The sequence below is a fragment of the Opisthocomus hoazin genome, chromosome 2 (assembly GCF_030867145.1).
Source record: "Opisthocomus hoazin isolate bOpiHoa1 chromosome 2, bOpiHoa1.hap1, whole genome shotgun sequence".
In the NCBI taxonomy this organism is placed as follows: domain Eukaryota; kingdom Metazoa; phylum Chordata; class Aves; order Opisthocomiformes; family Opisthocomidae; genus Opisthocomus; species Opisthocomus hoazin.
In genome coordinates, this window is record NC_134415.1 from 89,048,381 (window position 1) to 89,061,829 (window position 13,449).

Below are 13,449 nucleotides of genomic sequence, written 5' to 3' on the forward strand. Positions count from 1 at the left end.
CTTGTGTAGTTGACCTGTAAATTTGCTGAACACTCTTAACTGTGCAGCTTTAAATTACTAGGTTTTCTGTTTTATAATTCACTAAATATGCATTTTTGTCATAAAGACTTCATAGTTAAGACACTCTTACTTTTGTGTCAATGTGGTTTTTGTCTTATTTGGCTGCTATGGTGCTTGCATTTCCTACTACAGGTAACTTAACGTATGAGCAAACAAGGGAAAAGACACGCTCTTTTGGTACGACATTCTGTTTTAAGTCATCTGAATCATGTGCTACAAAAACCCCATAACCCCTCTGTATTCGTGAATGATGATTTTATTAACCAAATCACTTCTTTTTTCTTTTTTTTCTTTTTTATGTCTTGTCTTTTTTTCTTTTCCCGTCTTTTTTTCTTTTCCTGTCTTTTTTTCTTTTCCCGTCTTTTTTCTTTTCCCTTCTTTTGCCTTCCTTTTTTTTTATTTCTTCTTCTTTGTTAGTTGGGCATCTACAGTAGGTCTATAGTGTGAGTTTAAGTAACTTGATCTGTCTTCGGAAATGCTGGAAACTGTCAAACTCCTGTAGGACCATTAGGCATTGAAAATGTTACTTTGTTTTTCATCTGGGGTTGTTTTTTTGTTGTTGTTCAGCTTTTCGAGTTGGTTGACCTATCTGGGTACCTGCAGACATGGAGCAGGACTCTGCTGTGCTAGGTACCATACAGAACAGATTTTCAGGACCTTAGAATATAAACAGGAGGCAATGGTTGGATTCAAATGGACAAAAGAAAGCAGCGGTACAGCACTGGTCTGAATAGTAGACTGTAGTATTTTCATACTAGTGGTGCAACTTTTTTAACAGTGTGTTTTTAGATACCATGAAAAGCAGAGTTTTAAGAAGAAAAAAAGTAATGGTAGTGAGGTAGTTCAGTGAGTGTCTGCAAAGAGTTTCTGCCATTTGTGAAATACAACTTGAAAGAAAGCATGAACTTGCTTGGAAGGTGTAATTAACCAACAAGCAATGAGGGCCAGTACTCTGCCTGAGTGTCACTGCTTCAGTACCAAATGGTAGAAGGTTAAGGTGAGCACAGACATCCTATTCAATGAAGAAGGGAAAGGTGCAGACAGTGATAGGGTGGATGAGCATTAGAGTCACAGTAATGCACAAAGATAGGTGTTTGCAAAGGGCTTTTTTAAATGAAGAAAGAGATTCTTCATTTCAGTTTTTCAAGGACACGAGTCATTGAGATTAGGAGTGATGAGTGCCTTGCATAGAAGCATTAATTGTAAAAGTAAGCATAAATGTAATAGTCATAAATCAGAAAGCCTCGGTAAGGTGCAGAAGTATCCTTTACGGGAAAACAAATTTCCTTTGTGTTCCCTACTTTTCCTTTAAAAACTGCGCTCTCTTTTTTTCTTTTTCTCTTTTTTTGCTCCTCTTTTTTTTTTTCTCTTTTTTTTTGGGGAAGCAAGTGTTGGTGTGCTTCATCTCACTTCAGACCATCATGGCACTCACTTCATGTTTTATTTGTTATGGGTAATGCATTTTTAAATACTTGCTGCTTTCTATGCAAAATGTCAGTACATCTCATGTATAAAACACAGCTGGATGTCCATTAATTGTACTCATTGTTGAAACAGTAAACAGAATAGAAACTTGAACCAAAAACCAGATGAATAGTTACACAACAGTAGAAGTAAAATACATAATTAAAAAATGTGTATAGGCCATGAAAAAGTCACCTGAAATTGGTACTTCCAGGGCTTAATAATTTTTCAGGAAGCTTTTAAGAGCAAAATCAACCCTCAAAAATACTTTTTTCCTTTTTTTCCTTGTGAGTACAGCATTAGGAACCAAAGACTGTTAGTACTTCATAGTTTGGTCTAGAGCTGTATTCTTCAGAAAGTGGTAGCATATTCATTAGTCATTGTAGTATGTTGTATTTGGTCAATCAGTGAATTTATTCAAACCAGTACTGAGGGAAATGTTTCATTTTCTTTCCACTTGTTTCTATGTAATTGTAACTTGTATGTAGACCAAAGGAACTTTTTTTTGGTCAGTTTTTTGTTTGTAAGAGAGTAGAGGCCAGTTCTTTCAGACTACAATTAACTATACATTTCCCTGTATGTACTTAGCAAAATACTGGAGAGAGATCATAGTCTGAGTCTCATAGTCTGTTTAACAAATTAAGGGGTTTTTCTGATTTCAATTACAGGTACTCGGCCACCACTGATCAAAAACTTACCTAAACCAATTGAAAGTTTAATGACCCGTTGTTGGTCCAAGGATCCCTCGCAACGACCATCCATGGAGGAAATTGTTAAAATAATGACACACTTGATGCGGGTATAAAAACTTATTTTAGTACCTTAATCACTTCTTAATCTATTAAGTTGGAAAATTGAATTAGTAAAGGTATGCCTTTTATCACACTCTGAAGTCGGTCTTGCATGTTTTCTCTTGCCTTCTCTCTCTTTTTGACAAAAATTATCGAATTATTACAGTAGAGAAGGGAAATCATTCCTCTCCTTATGAGAGAGGTATACTAACTTATAACAGATTTGGGGAAATCAATAAAAGTATTCCTAGATGTATTTTAATGTATTACTAAGAACGCATTTATCTTCTAAATAAATTATTATAAACATAATATCTATTTTATATTTATGAATTATTTTATTAGGTGCTATTTAAATAATTTTAAAACAATTGTTAATTACTTTTTTATCAAATCATTGCTGTTTTTTCACAGTACTTTCCAGGAGCCGACGAACCTCTGCAGTATCCTTGCCAGTATTCAGATGAAGGCCAAAGCAACTCTGCCACTAGTACAGGTATACGAGTATAAGTAAGACAAAAGAACAGCAACATGAAATGATGCAGATGGTTTATAAAGCATACTCTCATATTGCTTTTTTACTCAAATTGGGAAAGGTAACCTTTCCAAAATCTTAAGGATTGGCAGGAATCTATTTTTTTGTGAAGACCTTGTACCACATCGCATTTAGCGTTCTCAGCCAATTGGTTTTGCTGAAGTGTACCTTTAATGGAGAACAAACTTATAATAAAAGCTGTCTGCAAATGTCCAGGTTTAAGATCTCTTGCTTTTTTCCCCGTGAAGGTTGCTAGCAATTGACGCTCTTTCACTCATATGTAATGTTTAGGAGTTGGCATTTTTAAATTTTTGACTTCTTGAAAGTTGCACCTGCTTCTAGTTAAGATCTACACAATTTAAACCTGCAGTTGTTTTTTGTTAAGGTGTAGTAAATAACAGTAATTTAAATTGAGTGCAAGGAAATCACTAGAAAGGTGAGTGGAACAAAATGTGGGCGAGGCTTTGAGATAGTCTTACCCTCAGAGAAATACTTTGAACAATAGAAAATAAAGATCATTCAATCTTCTCATTTTTTAGAGTACAGTTTTCCCACTTCAGTTGTTTTTACTCGTGGGTGTCTTCAGCTTCCACTGCTTGGTTGGTTTGTTTTCTGTCCACAAACAAATTGCTGTTATTTTGGATAAAGTTTCCTTCGCTACTTTGCATCTTAGTGACCTGTATATTACAAAATCTTTTCGGATGTAGCATTGTACTGACATTACTAGCTGTTCTCCACCCCTCAGCACATGATTTTAAGATACGATTTATCACTTTAAACTGTGAATAGATATTGTCTGTTATTTTTCAGGTGTTTGCTCTCCTCTGTGGTTAATGATGGACTTTGTCATTAATTGTGAATGAGTTTGCTGGTTGTATTGTTAATATAACACCTACCCCAACAGTTTCAGACCAAGCTAAAGATTCACTTCAGAATATCATTAGTACTTAGTAATGTATTCTATTTTTTTCACTCCTTTTACTTTCTACATTAATAGATCTGTCTTGCAGCTTGCTTTTCATTAAAAGTTTTCAAAAGTGTTGCTTTAAAGCAAAGTTAGGGTTCTGAGAATGCTCAAGTGAAGCGATGCACTTTAGTATTTTTAACGGAAATCCTCGAATGTTTTTACTTGTTATTGGTTTCTAGGTTCATTCATGGACATCACTTCTACAAACACAAGTAACAAGAGTGATGCTAACATGGAACCAAGTGACTTCCAAGGAGCTTCTACCAATGACACTATTAAACGTTTAGAGTCAAAATTGGCGCAGCAAATGAAAAATACAGCCAAGCAGCCGGTAAGACAACACGTGTGATTTTGAACCATAATAATGAAGTGAGCAAAGATGGACATAAGTGTTGTAACTGCTACGGAACATTAGTGTCTTCTTTCAAAAGCAGTACAAAATTGGAGCCAGTTAGAGGTAAAGAACATGAAACGGGATGGAAAAATACTGAATGATTCCAAAAAGGTAAACTGGAAGGCTCTAATAAGATCTCCAATGAAATAAAAAAAATAGTTCATTTTATTTAAAGGGATTCATTAGGTTAAAAAAAAATTATTTTAAAATCGCTGCCTTAATTTAGAACCAAAATATTGGTAGGACATGAAAGGATTAAACGTTCATGTGAATTTTGAAAACACTATGTTTTACTTCAAGTAGGATGAAAAAATACAAAGACTCTCTTGTGACAATATTGGCCTAATTCTACTCTGTTTTTGTCTGCATAAAGTTCAGTTCTTTTGAAAGTTGCAGATATTTGGTTCTTATATGCCAATAATAGCTAAATTATTACCATGTATTAAATTATAAATTTTAAATCTTGTCACTTTTAAAATGCACATTATAGAAATATATTTTTAACCTACATACTGTGCATATCATGGAAGGGCTTCTGCAGAATTTTTTTTCTTTTTAAAAATGTCATTGTTGAAACAGGGTGATCCTGGCCGTTTGAGTTTACCCCCATCTCGTGGGAGCAGTGTGGAGAGCTTATCAGATGTTCGCGCGCGACCACAATCAGCCCTTGTTTCAGGAGAAGCCAAAAGGATGAGTGCTGACATGTCTGAAATAGAAGCAAGAATAGCTTCCATCACAGGTAAAATTTAAGGATGTTTTGGGGCTAGACTGAGAAATTGAATGGAAGGAAAGGAGGAAGGAAGATGTAGAACATGCATAGTCTTAATGAAGGTTAATACCATTAGCTGCATGAAAACACTTTGACTTTTTCATGCGGTCTTTATTGCCCTTTATTAATTGTGGGGGGAAATGCCTTCATTCGGGACTGTACACTCAACAAAGTTGAGTACTTTAATTAGGTACTTTTACAATTGTGGAAAAGATTACTTTTGTTGAATTAGACTTTGACCTTTGTAAAAAATCATTGAGACTTCTAAATATCAGTCCTATTCCAAATGCACAACTTTCTCCTTTGCATCTGAAATAATGTTATTCCATATCTGCTAGCATAATTATTTCTAAAATAAGATTTCCTTCAAGGTTATTCCTATAATATTTTGAAATTAAGAGGTGGGTTTAAAGTTCAGCATGTTCCCAAGTAAGTTTTGAAATCCACTTTGACAGATTTCAGAAAGAGAAACATAGATTTTATTCATCAGATTAACAATTAATCAGGTATCTTTCATTTAAAAGGAAAAAAAAAGCTACAGGTGTTTTGCCAGGTTTGCTTCAGGTAGCTATAAACTGTTGTGTCTAAACATTGAATCCTTGACTGAATTGGAGTTTATGTGTAAGTATAAAATACATAATTTTATGGTGAAAGCAATCTTGATTTTTTCCAGAAGAGAGAATTAATATAAGTGTGTATACTTGGTGAACACTTTCTTGTCTCTTTTCTTGATCAAAGATACTGTTTGTTAGTCTGTGCAAACTTCAGGTTTTAAGTTTCATATGCGAAACTTTTTTTTGTTATTGTATATAACCACAGATTTAAATAATCAAACAAAATTACTTTGGTTAGTCCAGGGTTATTTAGCTGTTCTAGTACTTTTGTACCAATTGGAAAATTAAGGTAATCGAGTAGCTGTAATTAATATGGAAATATGTGTCATATTCTGCCTTTGTTGTCCACCATGACTATTTAATTTTTATTCTTCATTGTATTATGATTATTCCAGGATCTTGTTTTACTAAATACTGAAGTTACTCATGAAATAATATTCATCTTGCCCTGAACACTTTTTACTTTTATGTGCTTATTTTAAAGCCTTCTTCCAAGATTTGTCTTTTGTATTGTCAGTCTTTGACTGGATGATTGTGCAGCACATCTCACCCCAAATATCTCTAAAGGTTTCCTAACACAGAAGGCAGCTGTGTACTTACTTGATAATAATAACATGCTGGTTTTATTTTAAAGTATGTCAGGACTCACTTTGGTCACTGACACTCTAAAGTAAAGACAATGTAAGTTTTTGACATTAGTGGAGATAACCTTCGGCCCTCCTTTGTGTGAGTTTTTAATTTTCCTGGTTTGTCTTCCTTAAGCACATTGTTCTGAATAGTAATTATTTTTTCAGGATACTCTTAAGATTTTGTTGATGTTATGACTGTAGGGTTTCTTTTTCTTAAAACAACATATATATTGAACATACTAGTCTTTGGTTTGGGTTTGTTTTTTTTTTTTTTTTTTTTTTTAAGAAACCACTTCAGGCAGTAGTGGACTACTAGAAATGAGGTCAAACCCATCTGACCATAACTTTCAAAAAGAGCTGAAACAGCACTGTATTGTTTGGTTTTTTTTTTTAATCTTGTTAACTGTGTGACAGAAATAATATGCTGTGAACCTGAAAAAAATTGTGTGCTGGGTGAGAACGGAGCTGTTGTTAAGAGTAAATCAGGTCAAGAATTATTTAATCTTGTTCCATCTATTACTAGATCAAATGTAAGAGTAAATCACATAATGAACAACACCTTTACGTATTGAGATGGATATACTGTAATGTTCTGCCTTTGGGATATATATTCAGACTTTTCTCTAAGTGGGAACTATTTATCTTCAACTACACAAGTAGTAAAATAAAAATTGAAAATGTATGATTAGATTTTATTCCAAAGTATATGTTTCTTGAACATCATTCAAAAATGAAAATGTTGGTAGTGATAGCCAGTTTGCAAAACAAAAAATCTTCACTAATAGGACAAAAGAATGGAAGGCAGGAATGATTGTCAAATGTAGTAAGCATAAGCATTTTTTCAGACAGATGAGATTTCCTTTAAAAGGAGGTGTTTTAAAGAAACAGAAGTACCCAACTGTTAATCTTGTTTATAAAATAGCTTGTACCCATCACTAAAGAGAAAATGTAATATACATTCAGGCAATCAAGAATTTGTTCTGAATATACAGGTGATCTGAAATAATTTAATTTGTTCTCTCTTTGGATAATTACATTTGGTTTTCCCTTCCTTGTTGCCATGCTGCTTTCTGTGTTTGACTTTTGTGTTGCTAACTATAACTAATTACACGGTGTTGTAATGACAGCTAATTCCGCATTTTTTGCTTTTTAACAGTTGCTTTACTATGTGTAAGCATGAGTGGAAGGCAATGCAGTTTATTCTGCATGACACATTTTTGCATGAATTATAGTTTAACCAAGTTTATGAAAAATGCAATATTAGGAATTTAATAATTTTGCTATTGCCATTTTAGTGTTTTGCATGTGTATTGTATATGTGTATTTTTTCAGCCTATTCCAAGCCTAAACGAGGCCATCGTAAAACTGCTTCATTTGGCAACATTCTGGATGTCCCTGAGATCATCATACCAGGTATCGCAGACCAGGTGATCGGGTCAATTGATTAAGATGCCAGAATAATGATCAGACTGCTAAAAATACTTCTTGCTCCAGTTGCTCTAGAACAGAACTAGAAATTATCCCAATATTTTTTTCATCATGTCTCTATAAAGAGGAGTATGGTATTTTAGTACAAACTTACTTCTCTCAGAAAAGGATCCAATCTTTTAGTTCGAATTTACTTTTACTGATAAAAGATTCTTTCTTTTATGATCTTGATGTTAAGAGTCTCCTTATAGAGGAAAACTGTATATGCAGTCTTCTATTACAATTTTGGTGAAATTTGGTGAAAATGGACTTACTTTGAAAAATTCCTGTCTAGGTGATTATCGTGCCCTGATCTTTGTTGTGTTTGAGCACCCATTTTTAATCAAATATTAGTAGAACAAAAAAGCTTAGATACATTACATATAGAATTTCAAATCCACCTGATACTTGTGATCAAAAAAAATTTAAGCTTAATCTGTGTAATTCTTACATTTGCCTGTACTTTTCTAGACGTAAAATGTGTGTGCATGAGGTATTTCTGTTGTGTTTCAGTTAACGCAAACTAAAATTTTTAGGAGAGGCTTCTGACAGGAAGAAAATCAGTATAATCAGGCACCATAGCTGGTAATTTCGGTTGGGACATTAGTGAATAATTCTCATCTATCCCAAGTCTGTATTTAGTTAGCACCACATCATTTTCCTTTCCCATTCCTTTTTTTGCAATCAAAGTGGATTTCTTTCTTTCATACTTCTCAAAGCCTAAAAATAAGTATAATCATTCGCAGACCATGATGGGCATACCATTAGCGATGTGCAAGTTGCTTCAAAATGATTTGTCAGAGGCAGGGGATCCACGTAGTAGTATCCGTTGCTGATGTAGAGATCCATTAAAAACTGTTCACCCCCTACTCTGAATTTGTGTCATCTGAGGAAACTTCCTTATAAATCTTGACATTGTTTGGTATTTTAAAGTTGAATGCCAAAGGTAATTTTGTACAAAAGTTTCTTTCAAATAAGTTTATTAAAGTTTACATATAATAATACAGAATGTCAAAAAGTAGATTCCAAAGAACAACAGCACTACCCATGAAAAGAAAACCTATTTGGCATTGAAGCGAACAAATCAGCAAGCAAGTTTACTAGTGTAGCTTTCCACTCTAATTTTCAAATGGTCGTGGCCTCGCATGACACAAATGAAATGCTGAGAGAGCAAGGAAAGAGAAAGTGATCTGTCAAATTCTGCAGTGCCAACATGTGTGAGAGCCTGGTAAATAAACTGTAGAAGGTATCCGAGTGCCTCTTGTCTGTGCACACTGTCTGCATGTAACAACACTGAGGCTTCCAGGAAACCTTGAAACTTCTAGAGAATAATTAAAAAGTCAATGAAATGAAATGCCACGTCATTGTCACAAAACAGATTGTACTAGTCTATTGGTTTTACTTATTGAGGCAGGGGAAGTCAGGTAGATGTTCTTCTCATGGACTAATTAATTGAACTTGACAGGATGGGAATTCCAAGGTGAATTTCAGATAGATGTGAGAGAAACAGCGACCTGTAGAAATGAAAGAAGGTATAGGATTGGAGCAAGCACATTAATGAATTTTCTCAAAATGTACTTTTAAGGTATTTGTCTTAAGTGATAACAAAATTCACTGTTAATGCTTTATCAGAAGCAACAGTGCATAAAGAGGAGGATTACAGTATTACATAAGGTGAATTTTGTTGTGACTAGGGAAAAAAAAAATAGAAATAGGGTAAAATCCAGGGTCATGCACTGTGGGTCGTACGCTAGCAACAGTTTCTTTTAATAAGATGACATGGGACCATAGCAGATTCATGCAGAGTAATCCCAGCCACTAACACAATGCAGTTGTGAAAAACTGTGAAATCTTAGGGTTCATTTCCAGGAAAGATAAGGAAGCACTAACACTATTTACAGGCCCTTGGTGATGTTTAATCAGGAATTCAACATACTGTTCTGGGCTGCCATATAAAAGAAACACATGTGCACTCTGAAATAACAGCAAGAAGAGCTACTAGGATGGTATGGAGAGTATAAAGAAGAATCTGAAAGCATGGCTTTTTTTAGTCCACAAAATGAAAGCTGAGAAATGAGTACTGTTTTCTGTAGATGAATCTGCAGCTAAAGACTAAGGAGAGAGAACTGCTTAAGCTCAAAGACTGTATTAGCACTATGGAAAATAAGATTTAAATTGTCTGCAAAGAAGTCTTGGCTGTATATTAAAAGTTTTCTGGTTGTTAGAACAGCTTTCCCGTAAGAATCCCAAGGCCAGAAGAAAAGTTAATTGACAGGAATGTGATCATCTGCCCAGAAAATAGAAATAATTTATCTGTATACTTAAAGCAGTTATTGAAAAGTACCTTCTCAGTTATTCTTTTAAAGACAATATAATGTGGCCTATTTCTCACCTGTTTCCTAGGAAGAAAGGAATACTCTCTCAGCACAAGGCTTTCAGTCCTGGCCTCTTAACGCACTTTTCCCCTTCCAGTTATATTTCGAAGACCCCCAAACTGACACCTCTGTCTTGATCCCACCCCATTAGCACTTCTGCCACATACCCCGCTCCTCCGAACTTCTGTGGGCACACCGGTCGGTCAGTGGGGCGAGCAGCCCGTCTCCATCACAGGAGCAACGTGAATGCCGACCCACTCCGTGCTGCTGCCCAAAGTTCTGCTGAGCACATGGTGAAGCAGCTGCTTCCCAGAGAGGGGAGGCACCGTGCGGCATGTTACCATGAGTCAGCTGCTTTGGGGCAGGGCTATTTTAGAAGTATGAGTACTACGTCTGCTGTCATTGGGGTTTTTCGTGATGTGTTGCTTCAGCTGCTTTTCATCCATTAACTGATTGTGCTACAGAGGTCATAAAATACAAATTTTTGTCAGCTGAAGGCCAAATGTTGGCGGAAGCAGAAGTTTTTTGTATATATTTGCTCTTCTTTCTAAATAAGTTTAAATAAGGGCAAATAGAACTTTCTTTCATTTAGGATGGTGTTTTGTGTTACTAGCTTACACATCTTAAAAGCTGAAAAATGGATCAACTAATTCCTTTTTTGTGTAACAATTTAGAAAGTGAGTTTTCATTGGTGGTATCCTCCAACCAGATAGCCACTAGAGGTATCAGTATTTTTCTCAATGTATAATACATATGGTATACATAATAAATACATAATAAATACATATGAAAAATAAAAACCCTATTAAGTACAAAAGGATTAAGAGCTGTGTGTTTATGCTTAGATTTTTTGTTTCTTTAGTTTGTAGTATGATCAAGAAAAATAATCAGAACACCTTTTCAGTACAAACCAGCGAAGCAGCATCTAGCAAATATACCTTGAAGTACAGCCTTTTCTTCCGTGGCGGCGTTCGACATCTCGTGCATATAGCATGCATGCATTTGGCTTTGTAATTTTGTCATCTCAAACTGCCGCAGTGTTGATTTTTAGCATTGATACAGTGTAAGTGATTACTCAGGATAGATGCATTTTGTTGAGTGTCTTTAGAAAGTGGATAGGAATTATAGATGCTTTAGGTCTGTAATTTTTCCATCTACTTTTAAAACGAATATATGCCAGAAATCCCACCCTGTCTCCCCAGATCACTTCATTCTTCTGCAATTCAGATCAATGTTTTAACTTCATCAGAATGTCTGGTACTGTTACGTTCACTGATCATCCTGCACTGTGAGAGAGGTTTGGGTCTTGCAGGTGTGTAAGGAACAGAGAGTACTGGGTGCAAAGAAGAAAACGTAAAGGAGACACAAGTATCTGCTAAAGGGCAGGGAGAAGCGTTCATAGCTGGTCTCGATGATTGGGGGGGGGCGATCAAAAGCATTAATAAGTTGTAGAATTATTTTTGTTGTTGTTGGACTGTGTGGGATAGCACACAATAGAAGTTTCCTCTTCCTTTTGAATTTCATTTTAAAAAATAAACAACAGTATGTGAAATGGGGGTTTTTTTGAGGCCAGAAAGTATTTTGGTGATGTTTGATTTTTAACCTTACAATCCTGTAAACCACTGAAATCCTGACATAGTGCATCAAGCTACTGTATATTAACTTCTGTGCATTTACAAATCTCATAGTTTTTATAATGAGGAAAAAATAGATTTAAGTGAACATAGAGGTAAGAACAAGATCAAAACTGTGAGGGGAAAACATAGAGAAGTAGCAGTAATCATTTTAAATAAAGATTATATGTTGTATATATTATTTTTCGATTGAAATTTGTCTTGAATCTGGAGCAATAAGTATTTGTTGATTTGTAGTCTGTTTCTGCTTTGTCTAAGCTATTTGCCAGATGTCTGCAGTAGTTACACTAATTAAAATGGCATTGCCTAATAGAGCTTGCTCTTCCCTCATGCTACTAACTTTAAGATATTTCATTTAAAGGTGTTCATTTATTGCAACACGGTAGTTTTGGCCCCTCTCTCTCCCCCCAAGGCATTTTCTTTTTTCTTGCACCCCACCCTGATTATTTTAATGTTTTGGCAGCCATGTTCTAATATTTCAGCAACACATGTGCCGGGTTCTTTAAATTCACAAATGTTGCTAATCTGAAATGAGAATTTCAGGTATTTCTGCAAGCCTATTTCAGCTGAGCTAATTTTGTAACAGTGTTGTTCAATGAAACGTGCACATAGTTTTGTATCAGTTGTGGGTGGATCACCCATATCTTGAATATTGAAATGAGCTGTGGTAGCCAGATGAAGTATCCACAGCACAGAATTCTATTAAATGTATAATCTTGTTTGTTATTGATTAGGTAGTGACAAAGTTAACTCTAAATTAATAAGTTCAAAAATTTTGACATAGATTTGTCATTCACACTATTTCTGATATTGAAATATGAAACATAATGTAGCCATTGTTGCTTAGGTGAGTATATACTTTGCCTGAATTTCAGAGGCAAAATATGCAAGACCACAGAAAAGCTGCAATTCAAATTAATTTGTAGTCAGAGCAAAAAATATTTTCCCAATGCAGATTCCTTCTTGATTTTCTTATATGCTTGTTTATTGTAGTACTTTCTGTAAGTTTTAGACTGTAAAATATTGTGACAAACAGGTGAAGTGACGCTGAGAATTTTGTATTGCTGTTTTGTGTTAATGTGTTCCTGCATGTAAGAGTAACTCTATTTCGGAATTTAAAGTACGATGCTGTTATATGTGTTGATTAATATTAAATATTCTTACCTTTTTGTGGTAACTGTTGCAAATCAAAACACCTGTCAAGATAGGCTGTAGAGTCATATGGAAATGATGCTGAATAAGAAGGTCCAAAAGGTTAAAAACACGGGCTTGGAGCGAGCCGGGTTGGCTGTTGCGCGTGCAGGGCAGCTGGGTGAGGGGCTGCCAGGGCTGGGGGACCGGCTTCGGGTGCTCCCCTTGGGATGGGCTTCGGCTGCTCCCCTCCAGTGGGAGGGTTACGTAATGCAGAGTGAGGAGCAAGAATTTTGAGCATTGTCAGCTGTTACTCGGGCCGTTTTGGTGTTTCCTTTTGGACAGCTGACCTGCTCTCAAGAGACAATATAAACAACCACCATAATAAAAATCAAAGTAGCCGGGGAGATTCCGTTGCATAATCTCCTTTTATTTTTAAGGAGACTTCGTTTCCTGGAAATGCCTTTGGTTGCATGTCAGTGTTAAAATCTGAACTGTTTTATGTAGCTGTCACTAGTGGATAATTGCTAACAGGTGGAAGGAGAAGAGGAAAAGATTACAGCATTGTGCTCAGTAGGTTGATGGTGAGATGTGATTTAGCTGAACAGTCCCCTTTTCA

The 13,449-nt window shown here is 35.4% G+C and overlaps 1 protein-coding gene across 4 annotated transcripts in view; it reads left to right on the forward strand.

Moving 5' to 3' along the window:
* The window catches only part of MAP3K7 (mitogen-activated protein kinase kinase kinase 7), a 47,647-nt gene that overhangs the window by 19,253 nt on the left and 14,945 nt on the right, over window positions 1-13,449 (forward strand). For 3 of the 4 annotated variants that reach the window (XM_075414357.1, XM_075414355.1, XM_009938993.2), the window contains 5 exons: window positions 2,193-2,323; window positions 2,730-2,811; window positions 3,997-4,148; window positions 4,791-4,950; window positions 7,556-7,636. In XM_075414357.1, coding sequence (XP_075270472.1) covers window positions 2,193-2,323; window positions 2,730-2,811; window positions 3,997-4,148; window positions 4,791-4,950; window positions 7,556-7,636 — 606 coding nt within the window. The remainder of the gene's footprint in view (window positions 1-2,192; window positions 2,324-2,729; window positions 2,812-3,996; window positions 4,149-4,790; window positions 4,951-7,555; window positions 7,637-13,449) is intronic. The other variant, XM_075414356.1, reaches the window with a different exon arrangement.